The 20,560-nt window shown below is 27.7% G+C and overlaps 1 protein-coding gene across 1 annotated transcript; it reads right to left on the bottom strand.

Moving 5' to 3' along the window:
* Positions 1-51: 51 nt before the first annotated feature.
* Positions 52-20,017, bottom strand: ras (Inosine-5'-monophosphate dehydrogenase ras). Its single transcript, XM_043048747.3, has 14 exons — positions 19,544-20,017; positions 16,866-16,914; positions 16,231-16,332; positions 14,900-14,974; positions 14,375-14,581; positions 11,576-11,663; positions 10,014-10,213; positions 8,858-8,948; positions 7,048-7,143; positions 6,792-6,935; positions 5,499-5,652; positions 4,604-4,747; positions 2,619-2,702; positions 52-767 (listed from the first exon to the last, which is right to left on the bottom strand). Exons 1-14 carry the CDS (start codon positions 19,711-19,713, stop codon positions 746-748), a joined length of 1,626 nt encoding a protein of 541 aa, XP_042904681.1. The 5' UTR covers positions 19,714-20,017; the 3' UTR covers positions 52-745.
* Positions 20,018-20,560: the final 543 nt, after the last annotated feature.

Genomic DNA, 20,560 nt, shown 5'->3' with positions numbered 1-20,560 from the left:
TTAAACTAACCAACAAATAAAATAAAGTAAGGATAAAAATAAAAGCCTCCATTTTACAAAAACATTGATTTTATTTATCACAAAGTGCAAATTAGTATAATTTACAAATATTCTGGTTTTAAATTTTTCACAAGGTGACAAAATGCATGGAAAAGTCAAACCTAAGTTGGTTAATACACTTAAGGAAAAAAACTGATAAATATCACAAAATAAGCTCATGAAAATTACAGTCTACGTATCTTAAAATGTTTATTTTTAATTCTACAGCTGTAATTTCCTCTTTATTGGAAAACAAGAGAAGTCAGTGTAAGTATCAGCTTTTTTCTTCTTTAAATACAGTCATTGACACTTTATTATATATTTATATACTTTTCAGAAAATAAAATTTATTTTATAGTTATAAAAAGTTGGAATTTCTTTAAGTCTGTACTGAGAACAGCAACAGCTTTAGGTAAAGCTCATAATTATAAAAAAACAAACAAATATTTAAAATAAAAACAATTCATCATATACAAGATATGTCGTAATAACTCTATAAATTATTATCTAGGTCAAATTGTGACACATTGATATATATATAAAAAAAAAAACAAATACATTGATTTTTGTGACAAAATTGTACACAAATTAGTCTAAATTGAAATGAACAACAAGTGCAACTTCCAAGGTGATATGTAGTTGCTTTATCTTTAAAGAAATGATTTTAGCACTTTAATGATTCGTATGATTTCACAGCAAATGCACATTAAAATAATTTCTTCTCAAATCTGAAAGAAAAATTGAACACATAATTAAAATTAAAAGAGAAAAATGAATACAAAAATTTAGCAAAACTCAAAAATTAAAAAAAAAAACAATTTTACACATTTTTTAATAAAAATTAGTTTAAAGTTTTTCATAACTAAAATTATCAGAGAAAAATGAATTTATATCAGACTTATTTTTTAAAAGGTTAGGAGGATAACACAAAATTACCTCCAAAATTAATATTTTTTTAGTAATAAGATAGGAAGGAAGGAATGTACGCAAAGGGAGTCTTCTTAGAATTGTGTCATGTTAATAGGCAGTTAAATAAAATTAGAGATATAAAACAGCAGTTTTCGGATACATTATTAAACAATAATTTGTTTATTATGTAAATTCAAAAATAAAATTTTAAATATTTCTCACCAAAAAAAATCTATGCAAAGCTTTCTTATACTTAAATATAAGAAGATAATTAACCTTAACTAATATGAAAAGTCACGAAGAATAAGTTTAACACTAAAAGAAATGCAAATCATTTAAATTAAGTAGATTTTTTAGGGGAGTTATAATTAAAGCTCTTTTGTTAGAATATTATGACACAGATGTAATTTACCCTTTCGTAATTTTAATAAATCTAATTATATGTTTTGATTTTAGAAATACCTCATTATATTTGACTTGTGGTCATAATTTGAACCGGTTTACAGCAATAATTAACTAATAAAAAAACTTAACTTTTTAAAAAACTTTTTCTTCTATAGAATCAATGACCTAAAATTAAAATAATTCGGGTGGATTCCTTATAAGTGAACTTCCAGTAAAGAAATTATTCCATTAAAATTTTTTTTTATCAGAATGTTTTTAAATTGTATACTTTAAAAACACTTACATGTAAATAACACTTATAGATAACTTTTTTGTAAATAGTTGTTTCTACATATATATATATTTGTTTATAATAATATATAAAGCAATAAACGCAAAAAGGATAAAAGAAAAAGAGAGATTAACAAAGAAAATTATAAAAAAAGAATAAGTTTTATTTATTGCACATAAGCTGCACGTACATAGAACTCATAAAATAAGTTAAAAACGCAGAGAAACGAAGGAAAAAGAGGAAGATTTTTTAAAGAAAAATAAAGTTTTAAAAAATATTAAAATTTAAAAAAAAATGAAAAAAAAAATAAAATAAGGTAAAGTTATATTCTCGCCATCAGCTCACACGATTATATCTGGAAAAAAAGTGTTTTCTAATATAGTATTAATAAAACCAAAGCAAAACATATCAATACAATAGAGTGAGCAATATAGCCAAAACATTACATATCAATACAATAGTGTGAGTATTTATATGTTTGGCTTTGACTATATTAATACAAGTTTAGAAAGCACCATTTTTTTTCCGAATATAATCATATGAGCTAATGGCAGAATTATATCTTTTCCTTATTTAATTTACCAATTTTTTCAAAACATTTTTTAATAATTTTTTCTCTTCTCCTTAAAAAAAATCTTTATTTCTTTTTCCTTGTTTTCGGTATTTTCAACTTTATACATATAGATAGATATTAGCAACTAGAGATTTTCAAATCATTTTAGGGAATCGACGAGGTTCAATTCGGATTTATGTGTTATATCCCTGAAAAGTTGTTAGTACCTATGTTCTTAGTTTCTAAAGAAATACACATTTATTTTTTTAAAGTATAACAATTTTAGAATATCTGAAAAATGCTTAAAAAAAACATATGCAAAGAATATGCAGCATGCAATTAAGTATAATAATAACTCTACATTTATTAAAAATATTTCTCACATAATCTGATCTTTGCCTTGTTTTATATATGAAATAGAAGAAAAAGTAGAGCACTTACGAGTGAAGTCCATGTACACCACCTTCATTCTGAGCTGAAATTGTCCTTTTTTCAAACCTCAATTCCCCTAAGTACATGCGTTCTCTGGAAACAGAAAATATATCAATTTTTATAAACTGAAAGGATACCTTTTAACAATTAATATTGAACAATGACAACAAAAAAAATTTCAGACTGATGAAACTTGATTATTCAAACCTCTTATCTGAATATGTTCACCTAAATAGATTTCAAAAAGTTTCTCTTTTACCGGTGCACTTAGGTTTCTACTTCCTTTAACCAATAACATTCTGCCATAACAAAGTTAGACATAAAGCCTTCCAATTTGAATACTTTACAGTATAATGTACATGATGGCCAGGATAGCCTGGTTGGTAGCACACTAGGGCCATGCCCAAGAGTTCATGGGTTCGATCCCAACCAGCCGAACACTGTCACCAGTGCAGTAAATGGTGACTGATGCAAGTTAAATCTCTCGAGTCGCAAAGTCCTCCATGTTCCCATAACAAATCAATACCTCTGGGGGTACTGATCCATGAATTTCCTTGTATTCTGGATTGGTTCAAAATTACAAGGCTACGGAGTTGAATATTAGTAGTCGTAAACCAAAAACTGGGTCGGCTGTTCGACAACGGATATAAAAAGTATAATGTATATAGAAATAGAACTGATTACTTTATGCAAGTAACAAATAAAAGGTTTTGTCAGTTTTTGAGATTGGTTCAGTTGGCTTTGCTAGAGAAACCTAAAATTTATTATTTATATTATTTTATCCACCATCTTTATTTTAGTATAATTTGATTATCAGTTTTCACTTCTACATGCAAGAAAAACACAATACCATGAAACAAATGGAAAAAAAAAGACATATAAAGCAAGTAAACATTAATTAATGAAATCTACGAATAATACAGAATAGAAAGTTGCTATATACAAAAGTTTACAAACAGAGGAGAATCAATTTATAGGGCACTAGTTAATTAAGTATATTAAATAAAGAATTAAGTAAAAAATTAAGTATATTTATATCCATTATTAAAAGATAATTACGTAAATTATTAATAAAAAGAATTCTCCATTTTCAGAGTTTACAGATGAAAATGGAAAAAACAATGTTTTCTTTATTATTTGAATATTTCAATTATTTGAAGTTAGCCCAGTTTTAATTTCAATGGATAATTTTATTCCGGTTTATTTATTTGCATACTTTTTCTCATAAAAATTTAAAATAAAAAAAACTGAAAAAAAATTCAGCTTATTGAAGCATTTTTTTCATGATATTAATCATTATAACATTCATTTTGCATCAAATAAAGATTGTTTCTGCTAAGCAGTTTAATAAGTTAAAATACATCTGTTTTAAAGTTTATTAACAGAAGAGGCATCATCTACTATACGATGCTAAAGGCTACATATCACAGAAAAGCTAATCGACAGTGTCGTAAACTAAATCTGGTACAAGAAACAATATAACGATAGAGTAAAAACTATTACAGTGTGGAACTGCAAAATCTATATTATTATGAAGGCACTAATCAATCAGCATATTTGAGGTCAATCCCTCTAATTATTAAGATTTGCACTTGTCATGTGAAAATCTGATCATTACAATATATTACACAGGGTGATAGCTTTTACTTTTATCATTTACTCAGTTCATTATGCAGATTGTAAGAGAAGGGACAAGGAAATTGTACCTACATTTTTTGTGGTAAATTTATTTTTAAAATATAACAGTTTGAATCACCTTTTCTTTCACAAAAAAAAAAGTAAACTGAGTTAAAATTAAATAAAACTTACAATAATTAACATAAAATTGAAAGAAAAAAAAAGGTCAGGACCTCAAAAAATAAAGTTAGCATTTGCCTTATTGCACTTCAAGCAATCATTGTAGCAATAATTCTGAAAGAATATTAAAGTAAAAAATATTTCAAAGCAAACAATCAAAACAAACTGAAATAATATAGAATACAAAAAGTATGTACCTCAAAATAGTTACGTTTCTAACTCCAATGTCTTGGAAGCTAGCTTTCATTCCAGTAATTAGATAAGGTACAAATCTATGAATGGAGCCTTTATCTGGGATGGTACCAGATACTCCTTGTGCAACTCTAACTCTATCTTGATCACTGAAATTTACAACAAAAAATTATAAGTTAATTTATGCATATTTAATAACTTATTTAAAAGCAATTTAAATAAAAATCAAATAAATACAAGAGTATTTTTTAGAAAAAGTGACAACGCTATAATATGACATTTAGATTGTTAATGTTCAATACAATCAATTTGCATACAGTGAAATATTGCCTCAATTAAATTGCACTTAACTAGTCAGTGTTTCTGGATAAACATCAATTAGTAAAATAATATATTTTCTAGCATTAAATTCCCAAAAAATAATACCAGCACACCATTCATCTTTTGACACAAAATATTCAAAATTCTTACTCTATCTAGCCATAATGCGCATTGATGTGCTTCTGGAATAATCACCACAGTAGTCAAAATACACAATATTTTTCTTTTTCTAGTCACAGTTTACAACATTAATATTTAATAACTTAGACTTGCACAGAGTAATTTTTTAGCATGTTTAATTTATATTTCAATTCGTTGAATATTATAATGATACAAAGCAAAAAAAAAAATTTTAACATTTAATTTAAAATTACAAGCTAAATAAGTAACATGTTAATAAAAAATACAGATAATATAAACAAAAATGTAATATAAATTCTACATGGAATCAAGAAAGCAACAATTATATTAACTGATAGCTCTTTAAGGTTATAAAAAAATAATATCTTAGATCAATCAAAATTCTTTCTGAAAAAAAAAAAAAAAAAACAGGGTTAGCGAAGTTAGAATAAACTTTACCCAGCAAAATAACGATCTCTACTTCCTTGACCCTGCTTAGAATCCATAGCATCCAATGACCCCATTCCTCTAAATTTCTTAAGACGAACCCCATCAGAATAGAAGTAATCTCCAGGGGATTCTGTTGTACCAGCAACAAGTGAACCCATCATGACTAAAAAATAAATAGTTGAAAATGGAATGCATTATCAAAATATTGAAAAAGAAATACATAAAAAGGACAATCTGAAAGGAACACTATTATTTTTTAATCTTCTAATTACGAGTTTGAAGAGTCTATGCTTCTTTTGCCCACTGTGAAACTATTACTAAAAAGAGAAGAGGTATATTTTTTATTTCCAAGAGTATGATCTATAATTTCTTTTCTTGACTTATACACTGATGGGCTCATAATCGGTAAGCCATAGAATCCAAATGTCAACTTTGAACTGATTCAGGATAGTACTTATCTGCTTTTGCACACAAATGGTTGTTAGACATTATTAGTGGAAAAATAAGAGTGCAGCAAGGAAAGTTTAACTATTTAATTAAAGACTACCAACAGCAATTTTTGAACAATAAAGCATATTTATTAAATTTAGAATAATAATAAGAAGCGAATGAAAAACTAAAGATTATTTCTCACTTCTATTACCAGAGTTAAGACTCACGGACAGAAGTTTCTATAGCACAGTTAATAGTGTATTCTCCTTGAAGCAGAATATACATTGCAGAATAAAAAAAATAAACATGCAAAATAAATTATATCAATAGCACAGCTTATTAAGTTCATTAATAGTATTATGTTTGGATACAATAAAATTTATGTTCAAATTGAGATGAAAATTATAAATGCTGTTACTATATTTTTTTCTCACTATAATATAAAATTTATACATAATTCTTTCAGTCAATGTTCCATTTTGTAATTTTACTAATCACTTAAAAAAAACAAAAATACTAACTAAACTTTTATTAAAATACCTGAAAAACCTATTTACAATTAGCAAAAACTTTGTTGTGACGCATTTAGCATATTTTAGCCTAACCTCATATAGAGGTTAGAGGCATTCATATAGAATGCCTCATAGATCGTAAATTATAATAAAATGTAAGTAAAATTAATTTTAATACACAAGAATATGGCAAACATAAAGAAAATCTTTCTACAAAAACTTCACATCTAAGAAAGGAATATTTTTTTCTTTTTACGAATAAGATAAAAACAATCCTTTCTTAACTTTCTTCAATAAATTAAAACCAAGGTTTGCTAAACATACTTATAACAACATACTAGTAACAAATGAGTTATACCTGTAGAAGCTCCCAAAGCTAAAGCTTTAATTATGTGACCAATGGATTTAATTCCTCCGTCAGCAATAATGGGAACATTATGTTTCTTTGCATACTGAGCAACTTTAAAAACAGCAGTTGCTTGTGGTCGTCCACAAGCCATTACTAAAAAATAAGTAGTAAAAAAATAAATTGTCCAGCAAGTATAATTAAATATTAAAAATTTACAATTCATTCTATGTTTTATTAACAGAAAAATAACAAATGGAATGTTTACCTTCCTGAGTTATGCAAATGGAACCACTACCCATACCAACTCTAAGACCATCCACTCCAGCATCAATTAAGTTTTTAGCCTGAGCAGTCGTTACCACTGAAATGCAACAAAACATATTAATATGAAACAACTGAATTTAAAATTATTATTAGTTTGATTGAAGAATTAAAGTTTTTAAAATAAGATGAAAAGTTGGAAGCACAATGATAGGATTGGCACATACATTATTCTCGTTCTTTCTTAAATATGTTATAAGAAGTAATTTTAAGACAGAAAAACTATAAAGATACCTATTAAAACTGCAGAAAAGGAAAAAATTTATGTAAAATTTAATTTAAGCTCTACACTTTTGCTTAATATTAAATAACAAAAAAAAAACACTTTGATAACTAATTTCAAAAATTCATTTATTAAAAATTTTAACAATCAGCAAGATTTAAAAAATAGTTTTACTAAGAATGATTATAAATAAACTTTGTTCAGATATAACAAGTCTTTATTAACAATAAATTGATTTTTGTTTAGTCAAGATCAATCGAGTAGCACACAAAACAATCATGGAAAAAAATAGAATTTTTATTTTTTGTTTTAATAATTATTTTTTTCTTTTCTTACATATGTCAAAAAATACTAACATAAAAACCTTCTGTAGAGTTAGTGTCCCTTTTTTTTCATCATACCCAATTTAAATAAGTTTTGTTTTTGTTCACGATTACTAACAAAAAAAAAAAAAAAAAAAAAAAAAAAACAATTTGAAAAGAAATAATTCCTGCACACAATTAAAAGTTTCCTTGTACAGGATGCTGGTTTTCAGAAAGACATAGTAAATGAGTTCAACCAAATTTGTCAATTTAAATCTATTTGTAAGGAACAAAAATTTAAAATTTTCAATATTAACTCAAATTTGGAAGTGGGTGGAAGAAATCACTAATCAGAAAAATATTCTATTTCAAGAAAATTGTATATATATTTTTTTAATTTCAAAAACATTTCAAGGGCCTAATTACAAGAATTTCATACTGTTCATACAGATGACTTCATCAAATGAAGTGCCTCCTTTACTCAAGCAGTTCCAAGTAAAGTTTCTAGTTTATTTTTAAGGAGGAAAAAATACTACGAAACAGATATTTCTGCAGTCACAGAAAAATACTTAAATTTGAATATTCTTATGAATAAAATACTTAGATAAAAATGCAGTCTTCATTAGTTTTAGAGTTCATTTAGTGCAGATAAGACTTTTTTTTGTAACCTGCCTATTTCTAATTATTTTTGTAAAAAAAAAAAAAAAAAAAAGCATTGTCCCAAATAAAAGTAAAAAGCTTTGTATTGAATGAAAAAAATTGAGGGAAATTTGTGTTTAAAAAAAATAAATAAATAAAAAATTCAAATCCACTTAATTTGAATGCAATTGGTTTCTTGGTGCAAAATAAAAAAAAATATTTCGGTTAAAATTCATAAGTTTCGAGAAATAGCACATTCAGTCACCATTTACCTTTCAGACGAATTTTGTAAATGCAAGATAAAATTTTGTATTTTTTTAGTGGTTGCCCAGACACTCATATTTTATTTTGTTATATATACATATAGATGGGAATTTTCCAATTTTTAAAATGGCAATAAAAATCCAGTGCCTATACTAATGACTCAATTGTAGCCCATGTAGAGAAATACCCATATTTTTGGCACTATGTAAGACAAATATATAGATATAACTAAATTTATAATTTTACAAAAGGTTTATAAAAAGAGACAAAACAATTGGTAAGTATCGTAAAATAAAAAAGAATAAGAAAAAGTAGAATAAAATTACCATTTCCACCAATAACTTCCACATTAGGATAATTCTTTTTCATGTATTTGATTAAATCAATTTGGTAAATTGAGTTGCCCTGAGATGAGTCCTGTGAAATAATTTTTACATTCATTACCAATAAAGCACATTGAAAATTTAGTAAGAAAAAAAAATGCGTTTAAATAAAAAGAAAGACAATAAAAGTTTTGCTATTACAATTTTAGGGTAAATTTAACTACAAGACAGACATTTGTACTTTACAAATGAAACAAGTAATTGTAGGCGGGGAAGAATTAAAAGTATGTCATTTTTATTTACTAACTTTATTTGGCAGAATAACATTACACCATTAGAAAATGTTATAGAGACATTTTCATCACCACAATTCATCTGCATTATGCACGAAAGCATTAATTGTTATACTTCATTTCAATTTTTATTTGTTTTAATATCTTTTGAATGGTTGAAATTCTATGAACCAGGAATATTACAAATAATAGATTAATATGAGCAGTGCACTACATAAAAAGATAAATCTCGAATTTGATTTGTGAAACACATGCCCAACAACTGACTCATATGTAAGTAATGAATGGGTTGAGGTTAAAATATTTTAATCCATTTACAAGATATAATTAATTAAAAGTTTTAAAATTTTTAAAAGAATTAAAACTAATGTCTAGTTTTAAAAACAATATTAATTATAACAAGAATAGTCATAATCAGGTATGTTTATACAAATTTTAGATGAGAAAATAAATATTGATATAAACAATAAGAATAATGAAAAGAACATCATTAGTTAATAAAACTAGAGTAGTTCAGGATTACAATAAAATGCACTGAATGCTGCTAATTCATATCAATAGACAGGGAATGAAAAAAGTCATGAAACATCAGTAACTGAAACGGTGCATACAGATTAATATTGATGAATGAAATTTTCTTAAAAATACAGATCACTCAAAAAGTAATGTAAGATTTCCAGCATTAAAGAAGGGAACTGTTAAGTGTTTGCACAAATATCGTGAAAATTGAAATTATTGAGTTAAAAATAATGACAGGCTAAATTTCTCTTAAAGACTATTCTTTTAAAAGTGTTTTTACAAATATATACTTTAACAGTAGAATATAATGTAAAACAAGGCAAAATTAATTAAAAGAGTAAACATACCAGAACTATAACATCGACACCTGCTTGAACAAGAAGTCTTAACCTTTCCTTGTCATGTTCCCTAGTTCCAATAGCTGCACCAACCAACAATTGTTTATTTTCATCCTTAGATGCATGAGGAAAACTTCTACTTTTTTTAAGATCAGTTCTGGCCATCAAAGAAATTAATTCACCCTTGTCATTAATGATAGGTAATTTACCTGAAATGGTAAAACAATAAGGTGACTCATAGATACACATAAAGTGAGCAGAAGAGAAATAATAAAAAATATTCAAATTTGTTTTTTTCCAGTGATGTAAATTACATAATAGCTTAGGAAACTAAGAATTTTTTTATTTTCCAAAATGACATCTAAAAAACATTTATTTTTTTTACATAAATCTCAATTTTATTTAAAGGTACATTTAAACATTTTAAAAGGTTTATTTAAACATTTGAAGGGAAAATAAAACTATTTCACAACCACAACAGCTATTTTTTAAAAGAAAAGTTACAGAAAATGTAAGTCAGATTTTCATTACCCATAATACTGTTTAATTCTATAGCTAAATTGTTCACATTTTAATTTTTCAATAATACACAATTAGAATTTTTTTATTTTTACAAAAATCTGATTATGTACAGTATTATGAATTAAAAAACCTATTTTCGAATAACTTATATTTGTTAATTTGATAATAGATAAATTTTTTGATAGGAAATGAATTTACAAACGTTGGGTTGAAAAAAAATTTAAACAAAACATTTGAATGCATAAACAATAGCTCTTTGATTTAAGGAATAGCATTTTAATAATGCTTTTGCTCATTTTTTTTTTTTTTTTTTTTTTTTGATGACAAAAAAAAGAATAACGCTACAGATTAAAAAAAAAAAAACCTAAGTTTTAGTTTTAAAAAAAAAAACATACAGTCTGTTAAAATTTAAATAATTTCTTAGTAAAAATATTTTCTTTGTAGTAAAAATATTTTCTTAGTAAAAATATTTTCAAATTTCGTCTAACCGAGAAATTTGAAAATTTTTCGATTATGTTATAAGCTCAATCTATCAAACAGTTACAATACTTTGTATCAAAATAAAAGATTAAGTATGTAAAAAGAGGAAGAAAAAAAAATCAAAAAATAGCACTGTTTTTCAGCTCTTAAAAAGTAAAAATAAGAACAATTATTAATAGCATTGCAATACTTTCTTTATTTTATTGTTACACACCAATACTTCACATGTTAAAAAGCAACACTGACTTTTAGGACATTTTAAAAAAGATCAAAATTACAAACATATAAAATTGAAATGTGCTTATAATTTATTCATACTGCTGGGTACCTAAGAGTAATTTTAATAAATATATTATCAGGAAAGAAATTACAATGCTTAAATTTGAATATTTTTTATACAAGATAAAATCAAAAAAGATGTTACAAATGCTAGCAATGTAATTTTCTAATTGAAAAAAAGTCTTAAGTTAAAATTGAAGCAAAAATTAAGACTACTAACGTTGATATCAAAATAATTAAGTTAAAATGAATATATATCTTCTGACAAAACATAGGACATAGAAAATTACCTTTTTTACTTCTTTGAAGTATTTCATTAGCTTCTTTTAAAGTTACACCAGATTTGGCACAGACTAAATCGTCCCTCTTGGTCATTACCTAATAAAGAGAACGAAAAAAAGCATATTAATACACAAGTTGAAACCAAATGTACAAAAGAAATTATATATATAAACTGCTGTTTGTAGAAAATGCAACACCATGAAGGAATCATCAGAATCAAATGAAATTCGCAGCAAATGTCAATTATAGGATATTATGCAAATTAATAAAGTTTCAGAGCCATCGCGCGTGCGTGGCGCGCGCAGCGCCCTCTGAATTGATGCTGAAAGCGTATAAATAAAGTGCTGTAGCGGGACGTTGAAAATAGTCTATGATTATTTGTTAGTGGCAAACGTTTAGTGAGACCTGAGTATGCCTCCACGACGGAAGAATAAGAAATTCAAGCAACTTACGGAGTTTGAACGAGGGAGGATAATCGGCCTTCGAGAAGGAGGATTTTCCTATCGCGCAATAGCAGCTCGTATGCAGCGGAACAGTTCCACAGTGATGCGAGTTTGGAAGCAGTGGACCGACGAGCACCGAACAACTCGAAAAACAGGCACTGGACGACAGAAGGTGACGTCAGAGCGCGATGATCGACACCTGCTCCGCATGGCGGTGAATGATCGCACAGCTTCCTCCAGGCAGCTGGCAGCACATTGGTCTACTGCTACAGGTGTACAATTGTCGGCTTCGTCAATTCGTCGTCGTCTGCTGCGCAGTGGATTGCGTGCAAGGGTGCCATTATACAGGATTCCCCTCACGGCGGATCATCGACGGCTGCGTCGGCAGTGGGCTCTTGAGCACAGAGACTGGCGAGCTGATTGGCACCAAGTTGTCTTTTCAGATGAATCACGCTTCAATTTGTGGACCCATGATGGCCGTGTTCGTGTTAGACGTTATGCCGGTCAACGCTGCCTTCCTGAGTGTATTATTGAACGACATAGTGGTCGAACACCCGGAGTTATGGTCTGGAGTGCGATTTCGTATCATGGACGATCCAATTTGATACGAATTGAGGGTAATCTCAATAGCAACAGATACGTCCGTGAAGTGCTACAGCCCGAAGTCGTTCCTTTCCTTCAAGGCATCCCTGGAGCTATCTTTCAGCAGGATAATGCACGCCCACATGTTGCGCGGACTGTTAGAGACTTCTGTTCAGCACAACGCATGCAACTTCTTCCTTGGCCTGCTTATTCGCCGGATATGTCGCCTATTGAGCACGTGTGGGATATGGTTGGTCGGCGTCTCACTCGTGATCCGCGTCCTGCAGTTTCCAAAGACGAACTTTGGTTGCGCATACAAGCGATATGGAATTCTCTTCCTCAAGCAGATATTCAACATCTGTTTGACTCCATGCCACGTCGTATAGCAGCACTTATTGCAGCGCGTGGTGGCTGCACCAAATACTGATTTCGGACGCTTAATTTGTTTCTTTTGTTTTGAAAATTTCATCATTTATTTGTATCAGTACAAGTCGTTTCTGCATTAAATTTCATTTGATTCTGATGATTCTTTCATGGTGTTGCATTTTCTACAAACAGCAGTTTATTTATATATATATATATATATATATATATATATATATATATATATATATATATATATATATATATATATATATATATATATACACGCACAACCTAATATACATAATAGCATCAAAAGAAATTTTAAAAAATGTTGAAACTTAAATGTGAAACAGTCTTATCTTACAAATTCTATGACGCATTTTCTTTTATAATTTTTACTCCTGGCATATTTTACTTAAAGGCTAATTTTATATTGAGCCATCAGATGACTCATCATTAATTTTGCTATTGCCTGACAGAAAATTTAAAAAATAAAATAAAAGTCACACTGCTCAAATTGAAAACTTAACATGCTGCAAGATGTCCTTTAATAATTCTGAGAAAAATAAAATTGCTGTTCCATTTCATTGAGAATAATTATATGTATGAAAATGATAAGGGTGATCAGAATAAAAAACTTAAGAAATAATTAGATGAGATGCTTTAGCTTCCAACTGATATTCTACATTATGATTTTTGCCAAATTCTGGGTTCAATATTCAAAACTTTATATTTAAAAATAGATTTTTTTGCAAAGGCAGATTTGCAAGTATGGTCTATAATCGAGATCTTAATATAAAATAAGGCTACTTTGATCGAATATTTTAACATACTCAATAAAAAAATTGTTTTTTAAAGCTGAAAATTTTTTCTATATTCTATCGGAAAAAATCTTACTTCCTTTTGAAATATTGGATATATGTAACCAAATAAACTGTGTATTATGTGTATACATATTTGTTAATTTAGCAATATGTTTTTGTTAATCAGAAACCTTATTTTTTCATTTATATAGCTCATTTGTTCATAACTTTGTAAAAATTAGATAACTGAAATATGTTTTACTTCATATAATTTTGTATAATAAGTTATTACGTTAAATTTATAAAACGAGCAGTTGATAGTTTCGAAGAACAATTTGGTTTGATAATTGCAAAGAAAATTGATTGGAAATAACAAAGTGTGAAAAAACTCATTGAGTTTTTCTGGGATAGGTCCAATCTGAAAAATCGAATTGGGTTTTCTGGGCTGGGGTGGGCTCCTTGCTCTAAATAGAAATGTTATTAGATAATGCACTATGATAGCTTAATTAATATTAAAAATAATGAAAGTATGGAGTAGATATTAGAAGCTTTAAATTTCAGGAACTTTCAATTGATTTAGAAAATGTATGATTAGTTTGATGTAACAATTTACCTCAGAAAGAAGAGTATCATACATCTCTTCACCTAAGAAATCAATATCTCTTGATGTTACTATCCCCACAAGTTTTCCACCAAGTTCTCCATTTTCTGTAATGGGCACACCAGCAAAACCTCTAGTCTTTTTTACATCAAAAACATCCCTGAGGCGATGTTTGGGACTTAAAACAATAGGATCCCGGATAAAACCATGCTTGTATTTCTAGATGAAAAAATTAACACAAATGAGAAATCAAAAATGAAACTATAAAATATATTGCTATTTATGATTAATTTTGATTAAAAAACAAGGAATTGAAAACTAGAAATTTTTTTTAAAAATACATAAATAAAAGAACTGCATGCTTGTTGCTCTTGAAGAGTTTTGGAAAAATGGATCATTAATAAAAGCTCAAAATAATCAAAATTTGTAGTACACAGAAATTAAGGTAAAATCAACTTTAACCTACTAACAAAAGTTTAGATGAAAAAAAATCAGAAATCAGTAAACCAATTTATCACATTAGGAAACTTTTCATACCTTAACTTTCATAACTTCACTAGCTTGAAATTCTGGGGTGCAGTTGTGATGAATGATACCAATACCACCTTGTAGCTACAAAATATAAAACATTATTCATAAAGAAATAATTTTAAAAGTGATATTTAAAGAATAAAAGTAAATAAGTCACCAAGTATATAAGCCATTGCTGTTAATAGCTACATTACCAACAATGCAATGAAAATTTAGTATTTAAACATACAGCAATTTTATATCAATATAAGTGGCTGTTAAAATTATAAGTAGCCACTCACTTGGAATCATTAGAATACATAATTTACAATACTTTCTTATAATTTAAAAAATGTAAAAATTAAATGAAGTCTAAGAAACAGATCATTGATATTATAAACAATTAGATGGTACTTAACCGCAACACATAATTTTAAGCTAAATGTTTACACTCATGGACAAATATTCAAGAATGTTTTTCAGTTATTTGACATTTAATACACTTTCAGAATAACATGGACAAAATTGGCCTATTTTGAGAAGTAGTATCTCTGATTTAAATGGTAGAATTTATTATTCTATTTAAAATGTTATCAAGTTTTTTAGTTTTAACCATGGATCCAACTGCCACACTATAATAATTTATAAAAATTTAACATCGAACGTTGTATATTTGTTTTGAAAATCTAAATTTAAGTATGATATGCTATTACTAATTTTTTCTATTCAAGCAATAAGGGTTAGTTTACACCAGCCAACTGTGTAATCACACTCTGCTCTTTTATACTTACAATGAAATTCATATATATGTCATAATTTATAGTTTTTGTGGCCTGCAATTGGAAATAAAATCCTTATTCAATGTGTAATTGAAAACGTCACTAAGAATCTTTTTCTAAAACTCTCAATTTTTATTTAACTACAAAGCAGTTTTTGGAGTCATGTTAAATATATAAAATATAGTTAATTTTGTAAGTCTTCCTTTTTTGAGAGTTTTGTTTGCAGTAATTTAATGTTCTGCCATTAGCTAATGACAAAAACTAGACAATTGAGCATAATGCTTTTATTAAATATGGTTCAAATGGGCACAATTTGGAAAATTTTATAATTTTTAACAGAAAATGTTAACATTAGGTGCAGTATTTAATTCAAAAATTCTTTTATGCATAGCTTTATATTAGAACTACAAATGGAGTTTCTTACTGGACTCTGTAGTTAATACAATAAAGACATATTAATAATTCAAAGATCTAAAAGAAAAATATCTTTTAACAGAGTGTGCTCAGTCTTTCAGAAAATACATAAAAAAAGATGAAGGTATAAGAGAGTAAATATTGAAAACATAATTAGAAGCTTACTGCCATTGCTACGGCCATTTCTGACTCAGTGACAGTATCCATAGGAGAAGAGGCAAGAGGTGCTTCTAAAGTTATTTTTTTAGTCAAACGAGAAGTCAGATTCTATAAAAGAAAACAAAAAAATAACATTATATACAATTCAGATTTGAAATTTTATAATTATATGCAATATTCAAATTATTGCATATAATTAAAAAAAAAATCAAAATATTAATAGGATATTTTTTTTTTTATATAAAAGTTAAGAGAACCAAATTTGAAGAAATATAAAAAATTTGACTTATGCAGTAACATGTTTTAAGGTAAATTAATAACTAAAACTATGAAACCTTTAAAAGCAAGGCATATATCAATATTGTAGCAATCAAGCTACCACAGCGCCACCACATACTAGACAGTGGATGTTCAGACTTCGAACCAAATTGACCTTCTTTATTTCTCCTTTTCTTAATTAATTAAACTTATGTTTGTTTGTCCGTGTGCTATATGTATATTAATAAAATATTTGGCACTAAGCTTTTCCACATTTTAAACTCCCCGAGATCTAGCTAGGGCCACAATATACATATTTAACTAAGTAATATATAATTTAATTTCTCAAACAATAAAACAAAATAAAATTATAACACACTTACCACTTCATCACCAGAAAAATCAATATAGCCAGGTAGTATCAAGAAATCACTAAAAAAAAGAAAGATTATATGTATTGACAAATGGAAAATGTTTTCAATGTTAAAGACAATTTAATTATATGTGGGGCTTTATAAAGTAGGGTTCACCAAAATGGCCAGAAAAAAAAGGGGGTTTTTAAGCTCAAAACTTCTTTCTTCATTTTTTTCTTTGCATGAAGCGACTAAAAAATGTGAGTCTTAATTTCTCCATTAAAGTCATTTTTTGCAAATTCTGACTTATGCTGCATAAGTGAGTAAAAAAATTTCTAAGACCGAATGCAGTTATAAAAATTTTATTCTAATTTGTTTCACAGATATGATTAAATAAAGTATACATAAAAAAAAAAGTTTTTATGTCTTAAAATAATACATTAACATAATTTATCTACAGTTTACTTAAGAAAATTTAATTACTTTCTCAAGTTATGAAAAAAATATTTGTCGGATTTCATGAACCCCAATTACCAATAAGAACAGATTTTTTATTTTTCCATCCTAACAAAAGGTGCATTCAAAACAAGTCATAAAGTTAATTCCAATAATTATATCAAGTTCATTTTTCATTTTTTCCTCAAGATTTTTGCTTAAATGACAAATTATAATTATTTTATTTTTGAAGTAAGATCTATTGATTTTCACAGTAAATTTTGAAAAAAAGTCAGGTTTTTTTTACGGCGGCAGCAGATATCTTCTATAATTTATTTTAAAAATTTACATAAGTTCTAAAAAAAATTTTTTTTTTAATTTAGTGACCTCCAAGGGTGGGTCAGACTATTTTCATTATTAGAAATATGGATATAAAAGAATTTTTTTTTTTATCAAGATAGAGAGTTTCACTCTTACCCTAAAGGGTACAGATTATTATCAATACCCTTAATAAAAAGTTTTTATTCTTTAATAGATACAAAAAAATATTTACTTGTAAAGTTAGACTTACACAATACCTATCATGAAAATACCTAAAATGTGTCTGTATAAAACTAATTAAATACAGAATTTTAGCAGAAAGATTTATACTATTTACTAGAATGGAAAGTATTTGCTGGAAAGCTTTCTAAGAAGTTTTATCATTATAATAACAAACAGTTTTAGCTTTAACTAATAGTTTAACTTTTTTCCTTCACCTTCCAGTGAAAAATAAAATTATCTTCCTGAAAAAATGCTCAATTGAATTTTAGACAAAATTCATACTTTCAAGACACTTGAAATAGCAATTAATCTACTAATCAAAAGATTGCATCTACCATGGCTAACAGGAGCATGGAATTGTATTAGTTGAACATTGAAAAACCTAAAGAGCTTCAGTTACCATTCAGTAGTTTCAAATATTTTTGAAAACAACAGTATAGAATTCATTATGTTATGAATAAACACAATCACATGCTGATATTTTATTGTGCATTTGCAGGATCAAAAAATTTCAATGTTAACTAGTATGTGCCTAATTTTATGTTATAGGGAGGGGGGTCGTGATTTGTGGCAGAATAATCGCCAGGTCTTAGCAACTTCCTGGCCCGTGAGAAACTAAAAAAAATATTAGACAATGGGACCAACTCGAAGGGTACTCATAACCACCCACAGGCAAACCTCAAAAAAAAAAATTTTCTTGCTTAAAACTGATTTTGTGGCTTGGCGATTGTAGTTGGAGTGGCAAATCATAATACACAAATATCTCCCAATAAGGCACAGTGACAAATTTTTATGTATTAAATAAAAATGTGGGTAAAATCTTAACATAAGGTTCGGTACAGTCTTAGCATGATTATAAAAATGTTGCCTGTACCAAAATGATGTACCTATTATGTAAGAGCTTAATTTTTTTTTTTTTTTTTACTTCATAAAAAGAATGAGATTTAATTAAGAGAAAAAATGAACTCCTACGCTCGAACAGAAACACCTAATTTATGAAAGCCTATGTGCTTGATTACTTTAGAAAATAAAATTGCCAAATGCAAGCATGCAATGCCAGGATAAGAAGAAAAAATATATGTTATGATTACTTGCAATTATCTAGACTAACTATCCACAAAAAGATAAATTTAATTACAATTTAAATAAACATATTTATTCCACTAAAACAAAACTAATACAAACATAACAAATATACTTCCAATAAGAGTAACTAAATTGAATCATAAAACTTATGCCTATTGCACATATAACTGCAAAACCATCATATTCTAACTTGCTTTATGCAATTGAAAATATGCTAAAAATATTCTTGTTTAATTTATATATCCTAATAACATACTTGAAAATTTTTAAAAACAGATAGCGCTAATATAGTTTTTCATTAAGAAAATCAAAATAGAAAAATTGTCATAATTGAGATAAAATTAATGAATGCGTATTAATCCAATAAATCAAAATTCATACCAACTCCAATGAACTAAAATAAGGGTAATATAGCATTAATTAAATTCCAATATCGAATCTATAATATCCAGCGATCAAAAAAACTGTCTAATAAAATAATTAACAAGAATGCTTTCTAAGTTAATAATCCTCTGTAAATTTAACAAAAAAATTGCTTTCTATGACGTTCAGCCGGACCAATAAACACAAGTACTTTCAATTTTTCATATACTGCCAATTTTACCTCAATTATTATGTATTTAGCTAATGAAATAATTAATTACTTATAGGTCAATCCATCACCGGCACCAAATAATTCTTCGGCACTCAAGCCGTCACGTTTACAATCATCGCCACTAGACATAATTGTTTTGAGAGAAGAATAAACCAAGTGCAATGGAGAGAGAACAAGAATGGAATGAAGATATTTAATCACGTTTTTTATAATAATCATGGATCTAAATAGTGCCGTGAAAGACCGTATAAAGATAACGAAATTCGCGTAAATACATGTTTCAGCCAATCACGTTAACTTGATAGTGGCACTGAGTTCACTGATAAACAAGTCAACAATGATAATGGTACGAAAAATTCAATTTTCCGAACAGAATGTTTCGTATATACAACTAAATCATCATTCTATCGCAGTTTATACGCAATTTATGTGGATTACACATTTCTTTTCATTTAAAACATTCAAAATATGCAATTTCGTTCGCTTTTCGCTGTGTTATAATGCTGTTGCCATTTTATATATTACGGGTAAAAACACAAGTAAAGGAATGAACTTAACCAAGATAGCCGAGAATTGCAGAAAGAGTGGTCAGTGGTTTGGTTTTGGTTTCTTTTCTTTTCTGTTTTTTTTCCTTCAACGTCGTATTTATGAGCATTTTTATTGACTGCAATTATTTCGCTTGCAAAAGAAAACCAGACGAGCGAAAAATATTTTCCCGCGAAAAATTCATCAAATTATGGCTCTTATGCGAGCGTCGCCAATAGCCCATTGTGCAGCTCTAGTGTGACGTAAATGAACAACAACAACAGCTCTCATACGAAAATATCGCATGCACTTAAAATCGCCTTTAAGCTACATTAGGAGCAATTCATACTGCATTTAATTGTCTTAGACGCGCGTGCGAAAGTACAGAAACTTCATGTGCGGGAATCGAATAAATGCTCGCTAAAGCAAATGGCATGCAGTGAAAATTTTCCAATCAATCCTACTGAGCCGTGATGGCTTAGTGGATAGAGTGTTCGCCTTCCAATGAGGTGAACCAGGTTCGAATCCCAGCGAAGGCTGG

The sequence above is a fragment of the Parasteatoda tepidariorum genome, chromosome 1 (assembly GCF_982258835.1).
Source record: "Parasteatoda tepidariorum strain Cologne lab strain chromosome 1, Ptep-v5.0, whole genome shotgun sequence".
Taxonomy (NCBI): domain Eukaryota; kingdom Metazoa; phylum Arthropoda; class Arachnida; order Araneae; family Theridiidae; genus Parasteatoda; species Parasteatoda tepidariorum.
Note: the sequence above shows the minus strand (reverse complement) of the source record. Positions and strands in the feature narration are given on the sequence as shown.

Excerpts from the sequence above, each read along its gene's own strand:
- ras (XM_043048747.3), bottom strand. The coding sequence starts at position 19,713 with ATGATTATTATAAAAAACGTGATTAAATATCTTCATTCCATTCTTGTT. Across the intron at positions 16,333-16,865 it reads ATTTTTCTGGTGATGAAGTG|AATCTGACTTCTCGTTTGAC; the intron begins GTAAGTGTGTTA and ends TTTCTTTTATAG. Across the intron at positions 4,748-5,498 it reads AGAGATCGTTATTTTGCTGG|TGATCAAGATAGAGTTAGAG; the intron begins GTAAAGTTTATT and ends TGTAAATTTCAG.